The sequence below is a fragment of the Equus przewalskii genome, chromosome 7, assembly GCF_037783145.1.
Source record: "Equus przewalskii isolate Varuska chromosome 7, EquPr2, whole genome shotgun sequence".
In the NCBI taxonomy this organism is placed as follows: Eukaryota; Metazoa; Chordata; class Mammalia; order Perissodactyla; family Equidae; genus Equus; species Equus przewalskii.
This window is the reverse complement of record NC_091837.1, coordinates 1,666,182-1,685,014: the sequence shown is the minus strand read 5'-3', so window position 1 is coordinate 1,685,014 and position 18,833 is coordinate 1,666,182. Positions and strand designations below refer to the sequence as shown.

The 18,833-nt window shown below is 46.9% G+C and overlaps 1 protein-coding gene across 10 annotated transcripts in view; it reads left to right on the top strand.

Annotated features, from left to right (window-relative positions):
* Positions 1-1,777: 1,777 nt before the first annotated feature.
* MED15 (mediator complex subunit 15) overlaps positions 1,778-18,833 on the top strand; it is a 71,721-nt gene continuing 54,665 nt past the window's right edge. For 5 of the 10 annotated variants that reach the window (XM_070626807.1, XM_070626809.1, XM_070626801.1 and 2 more), the window contains exon 1: positions 7,211-7,387. In XM_070626807.1, coding sequence (XP_070482908.1) covers positions 7,320-7,387 — 68 coding nt within the window. In that variant the 5' untranslated portion in view covers positions 7,211-7,319. Of the gene's footprint in view, positions 3,996-4,996; positions 5,130-7,160; positions 7,388-18,833 lie in introns of those variants that run through there. The other 5 variants (XM_070626805.1, XM_070626806.1, XM_070626814.1 and 2 more) reach the window with 5 other exon arrangements.

Sequence of the window (18,833 nt, the reverse complement as noted above, 5' to 3'; positions counted from 1 at the left end):
AAGTATGGGGAATAGGAGAGTGGGCTGAGGGCAGACACAAGGTACATTGGTGTTCCAGGGGGCACCCGGAGAGCAGGAACCCACAGAGGGGACAGGGGAGGAGTAATCTCAAAGGCCCACCAGCGCTGGGTGTGAGGGTGGCCCCAGAGGGGGGAGGAAGCAAATCCCCTGGATCTGCAGCAGGGAGGCCTTTGGTATGTCACAGTGATGCGGGGTCGCTGAGCCGAGGAGTCGAAAGAAAGATTTATTAGACTCTTAAGATCTGGCAGTAGTGCTCTTTTATTTAGAGAATAGAATAGCATGGGGACAGGACCCATGGGCAGTCAGAGCTGCTGCTGCCCCCGCTGGTGTGGGGACAGGACCCATGGGCAGGCAGAGCCGCTGCTGCTGCCCCGAGTTGAGGGTTAGGGCTAATTTTATAAGGCATGGGTATGTGAGTCATCTCTTTACAAGACAAAGGAAAGAAGATGAAAAAAAGTTAAAATGGTATCAGTGCAGGTGGGGTCTGGTCATTGGGTGATCCCATGACTTTTAGACAAGAATCAAATCGGATTAAGTAAAGGTTAGAAAGGTTAGAAGCCACCACCCTAAATCAGTTACATGAGATTGCCAGACAGCAACCAACTTAAGTTCTTGCCTTCCCCATTAAGAGTTTCTAGGGACAAGGTCATCTCCCTTCTTCTTCCTGGTACAGAGAGGGAGGCACCTGTTACAGATAGAGATTTATCTTGCAAATGTAAATGTGTCCCAACAAGGGCAAGTTCCATTCCCCAGAGCCTCCCTCCGTGTCCCAGTTTATTGAAAGCAATCAGCCCAAAACAATCCCTATGCCAAAGAGACATATCCTGGGGTGGCCAATTTCAGGTCCCTACAAGGTCATCCCCCCTTCCTTCACAAATACAAATGTCTCTCAAAAGGGCAAGCAAAATTCCAGTCCTCGGAGCCTGCTTCTCATCTGCAGTTTTAAAAATAACCAGCCTAAAATTCCTCATCAATAGGTGCCAAGTAAACATAACTGAGAGAACTGGAGTAGAGAGAAATGACAAGCAGAGACACTGGTTAAAGGACTGGTGTAGATGATGGGAGACTTGCAAAGCTTCAACCCAATGGAAGATATCTCAAAGGAAGAGACAAACACACTAGTTTGCAAACAATATGACCACAGCCATCCTAAACAACAGCAATTGAGGAAACTTTTGCAACAAAATTGACAGCAAGTGGTAAACAGTCTTAGTGTATAAAAAATTCATACAAAACAATAAGAAAAGATATTGAAATCCCAATAGTTAAATGGAAATAGATGTAAATAGATAACACTCGAAAGAGGAGGGAAAAATCTTAAAACCTTAGTTATCAAAATCAGTGAAAGTAAAAGAAATGCAAATGAGAAAATGTATCAGTGAATATATTTGCAACATATATAACAGACAAAACATTATTATCTAGAATATATAAGGAACTTCTAGAAGTCAATAACTAGAAAGACAGCCAGCCAGAAAAATGGTAAAGGATATTTACAGGAAACTCACAGAAGAGGAAGTCCGGTGGAATAAACAAAGGAAGTAGTGTTCACTCCCATTAATAATCAGGAAATGCAAATGATACACCACATTTTCACATAATGTTAAAGCAAAAATTAGTCTGACACTTATTAAAACAGTAAGGAAGACCATGCAGGAAGACTATGGGAATAGGGGAGAGAGATCAGATAGGACTCAACTCTGAATACAGCAAAGACAGCTGGGGATCTATGACCACACAGTAGAGGAAGGCGTCAGTGGATGGAAAACTACTAAAATGAGACATCAAGGGGAGGGGGATTCCTGCTAAACTGGCCTAACAGGATTATAAAAGGTGGAGGATGCAGAACTTGATCAGATATCAAGGGAGAAAGGATTCTGCCTAAACTGACTTAGCAGAATTCTTTGCTAAGAGTGGGCTAAGCAAGTCAGAGACAGGACAGGGGCCAAGGTCAAGGCCTGGTCGAGAAGAGGTCTCAGAAGATCTGACTAAAGTTTGGTCAAGGAGAGAGTCTTTGTCAACATCAAGTTGGCAAAATATAAAGTAGGATGATATTAAGCGTTTTTGGTTGGTGAGGCTGGGAGCATACATACATTGCTGATGGAAATGTAAATTGAAAAGGTCAATTTGGAGTGTATAGTGGCTTTAAAATATGTCAGCAAATTCTTTGACTCTCCTCACTTCAAAAGCTCAAGTCCAGTCTCCCTTCCCCCAAATGTGGGCTGGACTTGGTGATCTGGCTCTCTAAGGAACAGAATGAGGCACAAGTAAAATCATATTATTTTCAAGGTCAGGTCGTCAAAGGCATTACAGCTTCTGTCTCGCTCAGTCTGCAGGAAGTGAGCTGCCATGTCATAAAGACACTCTTGCATCCCTGAGCAGACGCCTCCGTGGAACTGAGACTTCCCTGTGTCAAAACCAGCACCAACTTGCCAGCCATGACGGAGCTGTCTTGGAAGCAGATGCTCCAGCCCCAGCCAGACTTTCTTTCTTTTTTTTTTTTTTTAAAGATTTTATTTTTTCCTTTTTCTCCCCAAAGCCCCCCAGTACATAGTTGTGTACTCTTCGTTGTGGGTTCTTCCAGCTGTGGCATGCAGGACGCCGCCTCAGCGTGGTCCGATGAGCAGTGCCATGTCCGCGCCCAGGATTCGAACCAACGAAACACTGGGCCGCCTGCAGCGGAGCGCGCGAACTTAACCACTCGGCCACGGGGCCAGCCCCAAGCCAGACTTTCAAATGACTGTGGTCCTTTGAAGTCTGACATCTGCCTGGAACCTCAAGAGAGAAGGAGCCAGAACTTAGCTCCGCCTCTCCCGAAACTGTGAAAGATAATAAATGTTTATTATTGTTGTTTTCAGCTGCTTGGCTGGGGTGTAATTTGTTATGCAGCAGCATTATATAACTAATACAGAGAACAATTGGCTGTAGCTATTAACATTTAAAATGTAAAGTGCCCCTCTGCAAACCAATAATTCTACTTCTGAGGATCTATATTGGAGACATACCCCCAGATGGAAGCAAGACAGCATAGCAGAGGATGTTTATTGCAGCATATTTCAATTGTGAAAAAGTAGAACCACAGCGAATGTCCATAAATGAAGATTGGTGCACTGCTACTGTGGAATGACCTACAGCAGGTGACCTAGGGGCTGTGATGTAGCAATAATTCTTATTAAGTGACAAGGACAAGTTGTGGAAAGATACATATCATACCATTTATGCAAAAAACAACCAGAGCTTTGAGGACTGAAGCTATCTGCAGCCTTCAGCTCACTGTCTCCATCAAGATAACTTCTTGTTACGCCATGCTGTGTGAACAGGACTTTATTCCAGGAGGATGAAGTTGCAAATAACTGTATTGTTTCATTCAGGAACTTCCTGAGCATCCATTTATCTGAAAAACAGGCTACTCAACTAGCCACTATCGGAGGGAATAGTCCCACCTCTGAGCAACAGATGGCTCAATTAGGCGTCTTCAAGGCCTGTTTACTCTTCAGGGCCGCTTCCAAACCCTCAGCTAGCTGTGTCCATCACTCCTGAACTATTATATCAGAAGCTCTGCCCAATTCTATTCTATTGAAAGACCCATCCTGAAAATCTTATAAATATAAACATCCTGCCTTTGACCTCCTCCTCCTGCACAATTCCATTCTCACGCATACAGAATAAACAATAATTTCTTAACCTCACCGAAGAGTCAAGTGAGTATGTTTCCCAATTATCCTCTACAAGTTCTTCTTCGTTGCTTTTTGAAGTTTATTTGAATCAAGATCCAAACGAGGACCTTGCCTTGCAGACAGTCGGGATGCCTCTCCAGTCTCTGTTCATCTTTGGGTTCCCTCTCCATTTTGTATTTTTCTTCTTGTTGAAGAAACTGCGTTCTTTGTCCTGTAGCCTTACCCAAGCTGAATTTTGCCGTTTATAAAGTGACAACTGCTGGTGGGTATGTAAAGTGCTACCTTCTTGGAAAAAAGGTAAAAAACTGTAAAAATTATGTGATATACACTTAGGGGAAATCTTGTGCTTCAAGAGAAAACTATGCATTGTTTAGAATACATCCTTCTGGGCTATCAGATTCTAGTCTTTCCTTGCCCTTAAGCTAGTTTGCAACTCTGTACATTGTGGATAATAGCAATGCAAAGTAATTCCTGTCTAGAGACATGCAAACTCTGGCAGGTGGAGATTTCCCTCCCCCACTGTGGGAGAGGCTAGTTTTGTCTTCATTTGCATATTCATTCAATATTCCCAAATACTAAAAAATTGGTAAGATGTACCAACTTTCTCATTAATGAGTTAATATCTGTATGAAAATTATTTTACCTATTTTTGAAAATTATCCTTTAATATATATAATGTATGAAATTATATAGAACTTAAGAGCCTTCAATGTATGTCGCTGGGACCCAGGACCCATTTCTAGTGCCTGAGCTGAGGAAATCTTCTGAAACACTAACAGAGATCTGTGCACAAAGATGTTTGTCATGACTTATCTATAACAGAGAAAAAATGTCAATGACCTAAATGTCCAAGAACAGGGGAATGAATGAGTAATACATGATAGATTTCATAGATTGGCATATTATATTGCTATTAAAATTATGTTTTACACCTGTTACAGTTGGTTGTATAAAGATCTGCCCATGATGTAGTTCTATAATCTAAATTATAATCAACATTCTGGTTAATAAAGAGTTGTTAATACTTGGGAAAATGCTTATGCTGTAACATTAGGCTTACAGCACAGGATCCAAATAGCATCTACACCATGACTTGTTATGTTTTTCAAACTAAGAGAAAGAGAGAGAGAAGGAAAACTTACCAAAATATGAACAACAGCTGCCTCTGAATGATGGGATTCGTAAAGTTCAATCCTTTCTAAAGTTTCTATCATGGTTTTTTTTGTTTTTTGGCAGGGAAAGGTTCGCCCTGAGCTAACATCTGTTGCCAATCTTCCTCTTTTTTTTCTTCCCCAAAGCCCCGGTGCATGGTTGTATATCCTAGTTGTAAGTCCTTCCAGTTCTACTATGTGAGCTGCCACCACAGCATGACAATTGACAGATGGCTGGTGTGGTTCCACAACTGGGAAGGGAACCTGGGCTGCTGAAGAGGTGAGTGCCGAACTTTAACCACTAGGCCATCGGGTCTGGCTCCCATGGATTGTTTTTAGAAGCAATAACTGCCCTCCACCTCCACACATATAAGTGATTGCAGGCTCCAAGCCAAACACAGTATAGGGGTTACGTCTGGCAGGTGCTAGGATGGAAGGAGGGTCAGGTCAGCACCTTCTATGGACTGAGCACCAAAACAAGAAGGGGGATTAGAGGGGTCCCCACACGAGGCTAGAGAGAGCCACAGACTCAAAGAGCATGTGCAAGGCTCTCTAGGGGAAAGGTTCGTCTGCCTGGGAAGCTTCCAGCTCCCACCTCCTGTGAGGCCCAGGATAGTATCCACAAAATGTGTGACCAGTGACAGGGTCTACGCATGGCACAGTAGCCTGCAGGAACCAGCAGTGTTACCAATTTATTTGCAGCAAATAAGGAGACCATGGGGAATTATTTTCAAAGCTGTGGCTCCTTGACCAAGAGAAAGCAGGGGTCTTTTATTTCAGATGGGGAATGAATATTCAAAAGGGAGAGGTGGGTATTTGCTCATGCAGATACAGTTTGAAAGCGTGCTTCCACATACATCACGTTATGGTAGTAAGGCCTAAGCTCCACCTGGGTGGAGATTTTAACATTAAAATGAAGCAAAGGTAATAATCTCTTGGACACTTCCCAGCCTGTCTGCACAGGTATCACTCTTGTGGTGGTGTTTGGATAGGCTTTCAGGGTGGTTGGTGATTGCATCTCTTAACATGACTAAAAAACAATTTGGAGAAACAGTTAAGTGTTTCCAAAACCTCCTTTGAGTTACTCAGGGCAGTTAGTTGGTGACAGCAGGATGGAGACTTAATCACCTTCAAGTGGTGTGGGATACAGGTCAGGCCTCTGCATGACTTCAGCTTCCTCCGTTATTTCCTCCTCAGTGTCTAATCTACCCACTTTTAGACTGGGGACTCCAGGAAGGTCTGCAGGTGTTGAGAGAGTGCGGGTGTCAAGAGACCAATGTTTTCCACAAATCAATGAATGGAATCTGCAGGGGCAAAGATCTAAATAACAAAAGGCCACATACAATATAGGATACACTGCAGTCACACCTTTCCAGTGATTCACAGAGAAATCTTTAGATGTCAACTTAAAAATGTGCAAGAGTGGTGATGGTTGCACAACCCTATAAATATGTGAATATACTAAAAAACACTGGATTGTACACTTTAAAAGGGTGAATAACAAGGTATGTGAATTATATGTCAATTTTTTTAAATGTGCAAGAGAGATACAGCTAGGGTGGTGAACTATTCCAGTTGGCCTGGGACTGAGGGAGTTGCCAAGATACAGGACTTTCAGAACTAAAACTGGGAGAGTTCTGGGCAAATCAGGACAAGTTGGTCTCCCTAGGTACAGAGTTTTAAGTCTGTGTGCCATCTGGCCTCCAGCGAGGATCTGGACTGTGTTCTCCAAGAACAGGACATGGCTGTTGGGCCAAACAGGAAAGCCCAAGTCTAAAAATTATTAATGTGGTTTAGGTTCCTCACATCTCCAAACCCTACAAAACACATCTATTGGTGGGATATGAGATTCCAAAAATTTGACAGAGAGAAGAAGAGATGAAAGTCTATCTGGTCTTCGGATGTGGCGCTGGAAGGCAGTCCCAGGAAAGCAGAGCCTGGATCATGGTGGCACAGTATCTGGCACACAGGTGCTGATAACTATTTGATAAATAACAATCTCTCCATAGTATCCGCTGTAGATACCCGGCAGCTTGGCGCAGCATCCCCAAGGGATGCAGATCTTATGGACTTTGTGAGGCCAGCACACAGTAGGGTCACAGGAAATGCTGGCGGCCAGGCGCCGGCCTGCTGCCGGCAGCACCGGGAGGACTACGCAGCCACCGCTCCCCCGCGCCCGCTCTCGTCAGCCCGGGGCATCTGGGCTCCCCGCCGCTCGCGACAGCTGCCTGGGAGAGGGGAGCGTTGCTTGGGGAACACTGGGGACGCCGAGAAATCCCCGCGTACAGCTCGGGAACTCCCTTTCCCACAGGGCCGCGCGCGCCACTCCATTTCCCACAATTCCCGCTCCGCTTCCGGCGCGGCCGAGGCGCCGCTGACGGCTTCCGGGTTTGGGCCTGGCGGTGCAGTTGAGGCGGAGGCGGTGGCGGCGGCCGAGCGGGACTCTGGCGGTGGGAGTCGGGGAACCGGTATGGACGTTACGGGGCAGGAGACCGACTGGCGGAGCGCCGCCTTCCGGCAGAAGTTGGTCAGTCAAATGTGAGTAGGGGCCGGGGCGGCGTGCCGGATCCGCGGACCTTCTCCCCTCAGCCCTCCCTCGCGCGGCGGGCGAGGCCCAGGCCCGCCCCGTGGGAGACCTAGGGCGCCGGACTCGTGGGGGTTCGAGGGCCCCGGGGACCCGCGGAGTCCCAGGGCGAGGCCCTCCCCTGGCTGTCCCCTCCGTTCTCGGCCGACGCGGACAGCTTGTTAGCTTTCCTGGGGCCGAGCTCTGCAAACCAAGGGCCCTGGCTTATGAGTCATCGTCCTGAGCTCTCCCATTCGTCATTGTGTGCTTTGGATGCAGACTTTCCCCTGCTTTGAATCACACTGAATACGAAAAAGGAAAGGGGCAGCCCATAGTAGCTTTAGCAGGGCTGGGTGCTTTGTGATTCCTCTTCGGAAAAGCGCATCAGGGTGAGAGAGAGATCGGAGGAAGATGAGGTTGAGAGGCTAGGTGGTTGGGCAGTGGGGACGGAGAATCTACGGGTGACAGCCCCCTCCCCCTCAACGGAGTGTGGACTCCGCGAAGGGTGGCAGGAAGAGGCTGTCAGGAAGCGACTGTCGGTTGGGAGGAGGGAGTGGAGAGCTGGGGTTAGTGCCTCCTCTCCACTGTCTCAGCGGTTGAACCCCTCAGTGCAGGGGTTGCTGGTGCGCCCTAGGCTTTTCACCTAGCGGAACTCCAGCTCCTCACCGCCGACTGCTTGTTTCATTTAGCAGCTTTTTACTGAGCTTGCTGGCGTGTTGTGCTAGCTACAGATTTGCCTGAGACAGCCCCTGCCCTCAGGGAACACGCTACCTTAAAGGAACAGCTGTAGTGCATTCTTTCTCCTAGGAAGAATTGACAGTTTGCTTGAACAGGCCAGGGGCAGCCTTGTAGAGTGGGTGACAAATAAATTCAGTCCTAAAAAGACAAGTAGGAGTGTGAAAGGGCCATCATTTCAACTGAGGAGTGGGGAAGTGTGAGCGTTCACTGCATAGCACGGATATCGCTGTAGGCTGAGATTTCTGGCGTTTGAGGAGTAAGGAGGTTCAGGAGATGATAAAAGGAAGGTGAGCAGGTGCTGATGCATTAGTGGTGGGAACGCTTTTGAGCCTGTATTTATTGTGTGGCCTGCTTTGAGATAGTGAAATGCCAGAGTTTGGAAGATCCCCCGAGTCCCTGGAGATTAATCAAGAACAGAGAAGAGAGGCCAGTTAGGCCATTATAAGTTTTGAGCACTTGGGGTCTGGGATCTGTCATTTTTCATCCCTGTGTTCCCACTGCTAGATCACTGCCTGTCACATTGCTCCATAAAATGGTTGTGGAATGACTCAGTCAGGCAAGAGATTATAAAGGCCTACAGTAGACAGTGTTAGAAACTGAAAAAGGAAGATGATTCCAGAGAAAGGGAAGAGCGGAGCATAGACAGTCTTTGATGACTGACTGGATGGAGGGGGTGGGTGCAGCAGTGTGAAAAGGAAGGAGGGGCGGAAAGCCAGGAAACCTCTTAGTACAGTGGAAGGAGTGGGGACTGTGGAGTGAGTGGCTCTGGGCACTGCTGTGGAAGCCTGGGGACAGTTGTGTGGATGTTGCAGAATCAGTGAACATTGTTTTTTGGATGTACTGGAGTTGTCTATGGATGAAAACTTGAGAGATGGCCCACTTCAGGGCTCTTGCAAGAAAAGCCCCCGGGGCAAAGATTCCTCTTTGGAGGAGCCCGGAATTTAAGAGCAGGAAGAATGAGTTCCCATCAAAGGAAATGGGGAGGGTGAGGGAGTGTCGGAGCGCCGGGAGGCTAATCGAAGAGTCTCTGGGTGTGAAGTCTGACTGGATACTTAATAATTCAGCTTCCTTCTGCTTCCAGGGAAACTGGGTTCATTCTTTTTTTGTCAGATTGCTCCTTGGGTATGAGTTTTCTATTGCTGCCATAACAAATTACCACAAATGTAGCATTTTAAAACAACACAAATTTATTATCTGACGTTTCTGTAGATTAGATGTCTAGGTGGCTCAGCTGAGTCTCCTGCTTAGGGTCTTACAAGGCTGAAATCAGGATGTTGTCGGGGGTGCATTTCTTCCTGGAGGCTCTGGGGTAGAATTTGCTTTCAAGCTCATTCAGGTTGTCGATGAAATTCAGTTCCATGCAGTTGTAGGACTGAGGTATCCTCGTTCCTTACTGGCTGTTAGCCAGGGCTCAGTCTTTGTTCCTAGAGGCTGCCTGCTTTGTGTCTCAACTCTTTCTCTGTGGCCCCCCTCCAGTAAGGGTGGGTTCCTCTGCCGCATATCTCTGACTTCAGCCAGAGAAAATTCTCTGTTAAAGGCTCAGATTCGATTGGGCCCACTCGGGTAATCCAGGATTATGTCCCTATTTTAAAGTCTGTAACCTTAATTGCATCTGGAAAGTCCCTTCTGCCATATTCACAGGTTCCCAGGATTAGGCATGGACATCTTTGGGGAGCCCTTCTGCCTACCAGTGCTGGGATGAGCAGTTTCAAAGGCTGGCTTCCTAACATGGTGTGGGTGTTCTCAGTTCTCAGATTTGTCTGTTTTTCTCCAGGGTTCACTTTGAAAGTCGTGATTCTTGGTGCCTTGATTTATTGTGTTCATAGAGTTAGAAGAGAGGATTTGGATTAGGATACTTGACATATTGTTAATTCCAGCTTCCTCCGGGGTTTATGCTGTTGTTTAAAGCTGGCCATCTTGGGAAATGTTTTGAACCCAAGTAATTTATAGTTGAATGAGGGCATAAAGAATGGATAGCTAAGTAGTGAGAAGTTTGAGTGGAAGGGAAAGCATCTGAGAGCAGGTTCACTGTCTTTGCCTGGCTCTTGGATATCTATCAAGAGAACAATGCTTCAGAGCATGGGCTAAATAAACTAGTCTCCCAGCTCCCACTGCAAAAGGCCCCCACTGCAAAAAAGTGGTTTTGGGTTGGGGCTGGTTAGGAGAGCCCTCCATTGCCTCTACCTCATCTGGGCCCGTCCTGGGCTGCTGCCTGCCCTCACTCTCCACTGCCTTGCTGAAAACCTGTCAGTGATTTCTCGGATGTCCCACCCTCCCAGCCTTGACGGTGGCCTGGCCTAGCCACCTCTTCTCATAACCCCCATCCTGTTTCAGCCTCTTTGGTCTTTCATCTTCTTGAACACTCCAAGTTCTTTTTCTCTCTCTTTAAACAATTTATTATCAAATATTTAAGTATTCAATAATAGGTAGACTTCCCCCTGCTGTATTCATGACCAGCTCCTTCTCATCATTTAGGTGTCTGCTTAAATATCAGATTCTCAGGATTCTTCCCTGTCTACCCTCCCTGAAGCTGATCACTCCTTTGATATGTTGTATTTCAGCCCCTTTTAGTTTCCCACAGGACCCCGATCCTACAAAGCATGGCACCTGGCGTATAAACGCTTATTGAAGAGTGCAAGAGTAAGTATTTTCCTGGGTGCTGTATGCATCACCCTCTCATATGACAGTGGCATTCTGTACCTGTACAAACGCGCATTGTGTAGCTCTGAAACCCTCCACTTTGTCCTCTCGTTAGCTGAGTGGCCTCGGATACTTAACCTTTCTGGATCGTCTCCCAGATGATCTGTGAAATGTCAGGAGTCCAGTCTGTCTCACAGGGATGGTGGGAGGGAAAATGAAGAGACCTCTGTTCCATTCCTAGTAGAGGGCTCAGGACTCAGCGATGAGTTCCCTGACGCCGCCTTCCTGGGCCCTTGCAGGGGTAGGAGCCTTGGATGATGAAAGTGAAACCCCTGAGCCTCGTTAGGGGAATTGATGACACTTAAAGGAGCCTGTGGGGAGGGTAGTTGTGAACCTGTTGGTGGGGTCAGATAAGCTCTTTCTTGAACATTCGCTCTCCCTGCAGGACCATGGGAGAAGCCCCCCTTAGAGCTCCCGAGCCAGCCTTCCCTGAAGGATTGTTGGGATAGTGTTGAGCATGTCTATGGTCTGTAGGCTCCCAGAGAACAAGCATGTGTAAGTAGTGACCAGAACTGCACCTGACAGAGAGTGGGTAATCAGTGAATGAGTAAGAGGACTTCATCAATCATTTTTTCCCAATTCTTTGAGATTTTTTTTCCATCTTATTCTTGAGACTTTTGTGCCTCCCACCCCTGAGTACAGCAGATTGCACATATAGTAGTGGAATAAATAAATGTCTGTTGGGCTGAACAGATTGCAGAGGGGAGGAGACCCTGGGGAGGAGGGTAGCCCCATATTGGGGTTCTCATCAAATGCTAGGTGGGGCTCAGGGAGCATGGAGCAGAGTTGGGACAGACAGGTCAGCCACCTCTTCTGGTGAAGCCCCCAAGGGAGATGTGAGCTCTACATTGGCAACCTAGGAGATGCAGATATTTCAGCCTAGATGGTAAGGAGAAAATTGAGTGCTGTTTAGCCAGAAACAAAATAAAACAAAGCAAATAAACAGAAAACAAACAACTGAACAGCAACTACCAAGGGTCTGGAGAGGCCCTCAGAAGGATGGATAGTGCCCTGAAACTTGCACGTCCAGATCCTCCCTGTTGGTTTTGGTCCCTCGCACAGGCAGAAGTGGATGAGTCTTGGCCGAGCCTTTTCTGTGGCTTATCCCACTCAGGCCTCCCAACAGCCCTGTGCCCTCCTGGTGCTTTTCTGGCCCTTGTTTTCCAGCGGGGAAGCTGCTGAGCCCTGCTGCTTTCTTCCAGCCTGGTTTTTGTCTAAATGCCTGGGCTCGTTTCTGTGTATAACCCACTGCTAGAATGTCCACTCCCTGAGGCCAGGAGCCCTGTCTAATCACCTCCAAGCCCCAGTGCCCCTGATGGCAACCAAGAAGTGATTGTTGAGATGCTGACTTAAGAGTCCTGACCCTTGGCTGTACTGTGTCTAGACCAGGAATGACAGTGACCCGAGGGGACCTCAGTCATCTAGCTGCTCAGGAGTCCGGGGCTTTCTCAACAGCAGCAGCTGACATGTAGTGGGTGTGCTGTGTCAAGGCCTGTTGCAGAATTTGACATGTGTTAGCTTATCGTCTCTTCATGCCTGCCCTGCCAGATGTACTTGTTCCCATTTTTAAGATGAAGAAGCTGATGCAGAGAAAAGAGGCCACTGCTGCTTACAGTTATACTCTGCATGTTACAAATGAATACTTGCTGAAGTGTAGCAGGACAGGAGAGGCAAACTGTCTTTTAATCTTTGAAAGAGGTCATGCCTTTTTTGCGGTAGTGGGGAGACAACAGCTGGAAATTAACCCAAGCCAAGTGCACTGGGAGAGCCAGTTAGAGGAGCCTGCTGGTGGTGGGCATCCTGTTGGCAATTTTAGCAACTCCATATGGGTCTTTGGGCCCCAAGCAGTGGCTGGCCCTTCTGCCACTGTTTGGCACAGCACCGCAAGCCCCAGTTGATCTTTAGCCTCTACACAGGCCGCAGCCAGCCCCTGAGCCCCACCAGCTCCCTTTTGTAGGTGACCCCACCCACCTACCACAGCTGCAGCCCTTCTGTCCATTCCTGACCAGGAATCTTCCAACTGTTACTGCCATTCCTGACTGGGGGCCTGTGGCTAGTCTAGGACCCGTGTTTGCCATTTGAATTGGGTAGGACTGTGACCACATGTTTGTCTCCCTGCCGCTGTCACGGAAGGCCTGGGGGTACCTGTTTCCTTTAAAGCATTCCTCAGGACAATAATGTTGGCTACATACCCAAAGGGTACATTTTAAGGGAATTCTGGTGAATTAAAAAAAATTCGAAATGGAAAGTTTAAATCATAAAACTAAATAGTGTAGTTTAAAAATTCCATGACCATGTACCCACCACCCAGCTTCAAGTTTTCAACTCTTGCTTCGTGGACTCCACACCCTGCCGCCAATTATTTTGATACTCAATGTTTGGCAGCCCACTGCCTGTGGATTCAGCTCGGAGCCTGAATCCGTCCTCCAAGGTCTGTGCCTGCCTGCCCACCCCATCCTGCTGGGCTGCCCAGAGAGCCTCACAGGACCCCAGCTTTTTCTTGCCCTGGCTGCTCTGTGTCCTGTTTGTTCCCCTGCCTGAGAGATCCATCCTTCCCATGGCTGAGCATTGCAGTCCCATCCCACTCACCCTGCCAGGACACTGGGCCTCCGGCTGAGCCCCTGCTCTTCACACACACTCTGTTACCTGTTTGCATTCGGATTGTTTGGAAGCTTCTTCCTCCCCTGGTCTGAATCCCTCCTGGCAGGAACACTACAAGTGTTTGTGAATCAGAGTTGATTCTTGCCTTGCTGGGAGTGCTGTGGTGTGCAGGATTCCAGAGTACCATTGTGGCGCCGTTGAGGCTCTGTGGTGATAGTGGGCCACCCTGACAGGCATTCACCTCAGAGTTGGAGAAAGTCGTAACACTCGTATAAGAAGCTGCAGGCAGACCGGCATCCTCACAAGCCACTGCTGGGTGCACATAAATTAGGCCATTTTTCTGGAAGACTGGCGATACTATTTATGCCAGTAACCTTAAAATGTCCGTTTCCTTAGGAATTCCTCCAAGGCTATAAGCAAGAGAGTGTTCAAAGCCTGGTTGTGATGAGGATGCTGACCTCCGCATCATGTCCGGTGTGGGACAGAGGAAACAAGCCAGCGGTGGGAGCTGGGTTAGATTTGTTGTTGTAGCTATAGGTGGCAGGTTTGGTGCTCCTGTTAAAAAGGTTGTGGGAGGGGACAGCCCTGTGGCCAAGTGGTTAAGTTTGCGCCCTCTGCTTCAGTGGTCCAGGGTTTCACCGGTTGGGATCCTGGGTGTGGACATGGCACTGATTATCAGGCCATGCTGAGGCGGTGTCCCACATAGCACAACCAGAGGCACTCACAACTAGGATATACAACTGTGTACTGAGGGGTTTTGGGGAGAAGAAGAAGAAGAAATTTAAAAAAAAGAAGATTGGCAACAGATGTTAGCTCAAGTGCCAATCTTTAAAAAAAAAGAAAAAGTTGTGGGAGATGCTCCGTAACATGTTGATATCCAGCAGAGCAGGTTAGCAAGCAGGATGCGTAGTACAGGCTGAGTTTTGTTAAATAGATGTCCTTAGCTGGTCATCTGAGTGATTTTAATTTTCTTTGTAATTTTTAGTACATATATATATTGTGTATTTTTGTTAACAATAAACATATATTCCTTTCGTAATCAGAAATCTTTGAAAAAGAAGTAGACTCTGTTTGCAAGTGAGGAGGAGGTAAGCCATAGTCACACAGATAGCTACTGTAAGGTGGAAAGTCATCATGTACTCTGCCTTCAGGGTGGGTATCCTCCCTCCGCTGGGCCCTAAGTGCCAACTCAACCTTTTTAAGATGATTCTATCCTTTCCATGACTGCTAAGAAGTGTCAACTTTAAAATAAAATAGTCAATTGTCTTACCAGCAAAATGAGTTTATTTGGGAATAGCCAGAGGAATTGCAATTTGGGAATTGCAAACTATGGCGGACCATAGGCTAATCCAGATAACAAAGGAAGAGAGCTTGCTTTTCTAGAGAAAAAGGGGGAGTTGAGAGGGGCCGTTCTGAATGAAAGTTCATTGGAGGAGGGTAAGAGTTCAGGGTGGCAACAGCTCCTCATTAGCTGAGTTGTGGTGTTTTCCATTGCCTATGCTTATTGCTGGATGAGAAGAAAATCTTCCTTTCTCTTGCAGAGGGTAGTAAAGTAGTAGGCAACTTCCTGTTGGAGATGCAAGGCACAGTCTCTTGCTGTTTGGGGTTACTGACGATGAGTGGTAGGGAGTAATAACTCCCTCTAAGGCCTTCGCAACTTGAATTTTAGTTGAGATTTCCTTCGTTACTTTTTTTTTTGAATTTTTTTTGTTGAGTTCATAATAGTTTACATCGTTGTGAGATTTCAGTTGTACATATTTCTTGTCTGTCACCAGGCAAGTGCTCCCCTTCACCCCCTGTGCCCACCCTCCATTTCCCTCCCCCAGTAACCACTGAACTGTTTTCTTTGTCCATGTGTTTGTTTATATTCCACATATGAGTGAAATCATATGGTGTTTGTCTTTCTCAGTCTGGCTTATTTCACTTAGCATAGTACCCTCCAGATCCATCCATGTTGTTGCAAATGGGAAGATTTTGTCTTTTTTTATGGCTGAATAGTATTCCATTGTATATATACATACCACATCTTCTTTATCCAGTCATCTGACGATGGGCACTTGGATTGTTTCCATGTCTTGGTTATTGTGAATAGTGCTGCAATGAACATAGCGGTGCATGTGTTACTTTGGATTGTTGATTTCAAATTGTTTGGGTAGATACCCAGTAGTGGGATAGCTGGGTCTATGGTAGTACTATTTTTAGTTTTTTGAGGAATCTCCATACTGTTTTCCATAGTGGCTGTACCAGTTTGCATTCCCACCAGCAGTGTATGAGGGTTCCCTTTTCTCCACATCCTCTCCAACATTTGTTGTTCTTTGTCTCCGTAATTATAGCCATTCTGATTGGTGTAAGGTGATATCTCATTGTAGTTTTGATTTGCATTTCCCCGATGATTAGTGATGTTGATCATCTTTTCATGTGTCTGTTGGCCATCTGTATATCTTCCTTGGAAAAATGTCTGTTCACATCCTCTGCCCATTTTTTGATCGGGTTGTTTGTTTTTTTTGTTTGAGTTGTGTGAGTTCTTTATATACTTTGGAGATCAACCCCTTGTCTGATAAATGATTAGCAAATATTTGCTCCCAGTTAGGGGGTTGTCTTTCCATTTTGTTCATGGTTTCCTTTGCTTTGCAGAGGCTTTTTAGTCTGATGTAGTCCCTTTCATTAACTTCTTCTTTTGTTTCCCTTACCCTAGTAGACATGGTATTCAAAAAGATGTGGCTAAGACAAATGTTGGAGTGCACTGCCTATATTTTCTTCTAGGGTTTTTATAGTTTCAGTTCTTACATTCAAATCATTAATCCATTTAGAGTTAATTTTTGTGTATTGTGCAAGATAATGGTCTACTTTCATTCTTTTGCACGTAGCTGTCCATCCTTCATTACTTGTCACAGAAGCATTCCCCTTTTTTATTTTATTAAGATCAGCCCTAAGCTAACATCTGCTGCCAGTCCTCCTCTTTTTGCCAAGGAAACCTGGCCCTGAGCTAACATCTGTGTCCATCTACCTCGACTTTACATGCGGGATGCCTACCACAGCATGGCGTGCCAAGCGGTGCCATCTCCGCACCTGGGATCTGAACCGGTGAACCCTGGGCCGCCGAGAAGCAGAATGTGTGAACTTAACTGCTGTGCCACCAGGCTGGCCCCTCCCCTTTTAACTGAAACTGTCCTTCCCGCTGACCGTCCCTCTGTGCTGGTGCGAGAGCCCCAGCCAGATGTTCCCTGGTACGTGCCAAGCCCTCTGGTTACCTTTATGGCTGGCTCTCCCTCTGTCGTTCTTTCTCTTCTGTGTCATAGATTTGGCCTTGGCCTCATCTCTTCCTCATGACCCCTGATGGCTTAGCCCATGGCCGTGCCTACTTCCTCTTGTGTTTGTAGAGCCCTCATTAGGTACATCCTGGATGCACCGAACAGATGAACTCTTTTTTCCTGTTTTTACACTCATTTTTTTGTCTTGCCAACTGTATTATAAATTCCTTGAGTGTAGGATCTGGTCTTATACCTCTGGATCTCATTGAGCTCCTAGCATGGTGCTCAGAGGAGAGCTGTATAATAATTGCAGGTATGGTTGTAGAAAACTACAACTGTGCACTTAACCGCTGCGCCACCAGGCCAGCCCCGAGCCTTTCTTTTTTTTAATTGAGACATTTATTTAAAGACAAAGTGGAATCCACGCTCTTACTAGATGGTTCTGTTTAGCAGATAAGCAAAGGAGTTCCCAATCCCAAAGAACAAAGAGAATGCACTAGGAGCCCAGGGCCAATCCGTGAAACCACCACCCTGGAAGGGAGACGCTCCCCTCCAGTTTAAAAGGGAATTGCTTACTAACCTAGGTGGGGCCTGTTTATAAAGGTCTGTGATTGAATGAGTTAAGTATCTTGAGGTGGATTCACTGGTACTTAGGACAGTGAGTCCTTGGAGAAGACATTTAACCTCTTGAAGTCCCAGTTCTCCTTACTTTGAGCTTTTTCTTTTGAGATGTTTCAAATATACAGAGAGTTGCAAGCATAGTATACAGAGTGCTTGGGCCTACCCTTCCCTCAAATTCACTGATTCTCTCACTTACACACATCTTCTTGGTACTCATACTTGATGAATAGCAGCCGAATGCTGTCTTGCTCCCTCTTCCTTCTGAACCCTATTCCGTCTTAGCCTTTGGCCCTGCAGTCTTCTCTTAGCTCTCTGCCTGGGAATCTGCCAAAGGGGTAGGGGTGGGTAAGGAACTGTAGTGAGATGTTACCTGGCTACAGGTCAGCCTTTGAGCTGAGCCGCTAGTATCCATCTGAGAGAGGGACAGCAAGGCAGGTAAGGGGCATCTAGGCCAAGGGCCCAGACCAGAAAGGCCCCCCCGCCTCTTGGGCTCCTGCTCTTCCCAGCCTGTGTACCCTGAGCTCCTTCCTGTGCAGGCTTTGGGGAGAGAGTGCATGTCAGTTAAGAAATGGGTCTTCCGTGTCTCCACTGTCCTTCTGTTCTGCTTTCCCCTCTTTCCAACTTCCTTTCAGTCCTCATCACAGGTGACGTTTGAGGAAGTGATCTGGCTTCCGTGTATGGGAGGGAGCCCCTGTTATAAAGTAGAAAGAATGCTGGATTTGCCCTGAGAAGCCCTGATTGATCGCCCCGGGCCCTTTAAACACCGCTAGTCCGCTTTGATTCCTGCTAGGGAGGATTCACGCTTGTGAAAATGCTGCGGGAGTCCTGCCAGGTGCTTTGTAGTTGGAATTCAGGCAAGAGGCTGTTCAGGTCCCAAACTAAGGATGGGCAGGGGCAGGATGCTGGGGCCAGGGCTCAGGAGCTCTCTCGTCTCAAGTACTGTTTCTTTGTATTGAAGTTAACATGCCTCCTACAGCGAACAGCACAAGGACACAAATCATGCCAAGTGAATGTTCACATATGTAAATGACCCCATAGCCACCAGCCAGACCTACGTCTTGAACAGGCCCAGCACCCAGCAGGCTCCTCCCTGGGCTTCAGCCAGTGCAGACCCTGCCACACTCTTCTGATTTCCCTGGCCATGGACACATTTGTTCTTGAACTTCCTGTTGTTGTAATTACGTTCAGTGCAATCTTGTGTCTGGCTCCTTTCATTCCGCATCAGGTCCATGATTCATCATCCTGGGTAGCAGTTGTTCTTATTTATGCCATGTGTTATTCCATTGCATGACTCTACCCCAGATTACTTTTCTGTTCTATGCTTGATGGATGTTGGGGTTAGGTCCTTGTTGGCTATGTGAAGACAGCACCAGGGGTGTTTTGGGTCATCTGGTACATACAGACTCTCTGGGTTATGCACCCAGGGCTGAGTTGAGGGGTGTGGCCTTCAGCTGCAGCACATTCTGCCAAACAGTTTTCCAGGCGCTACCAATTTACATTCCTACCAGCC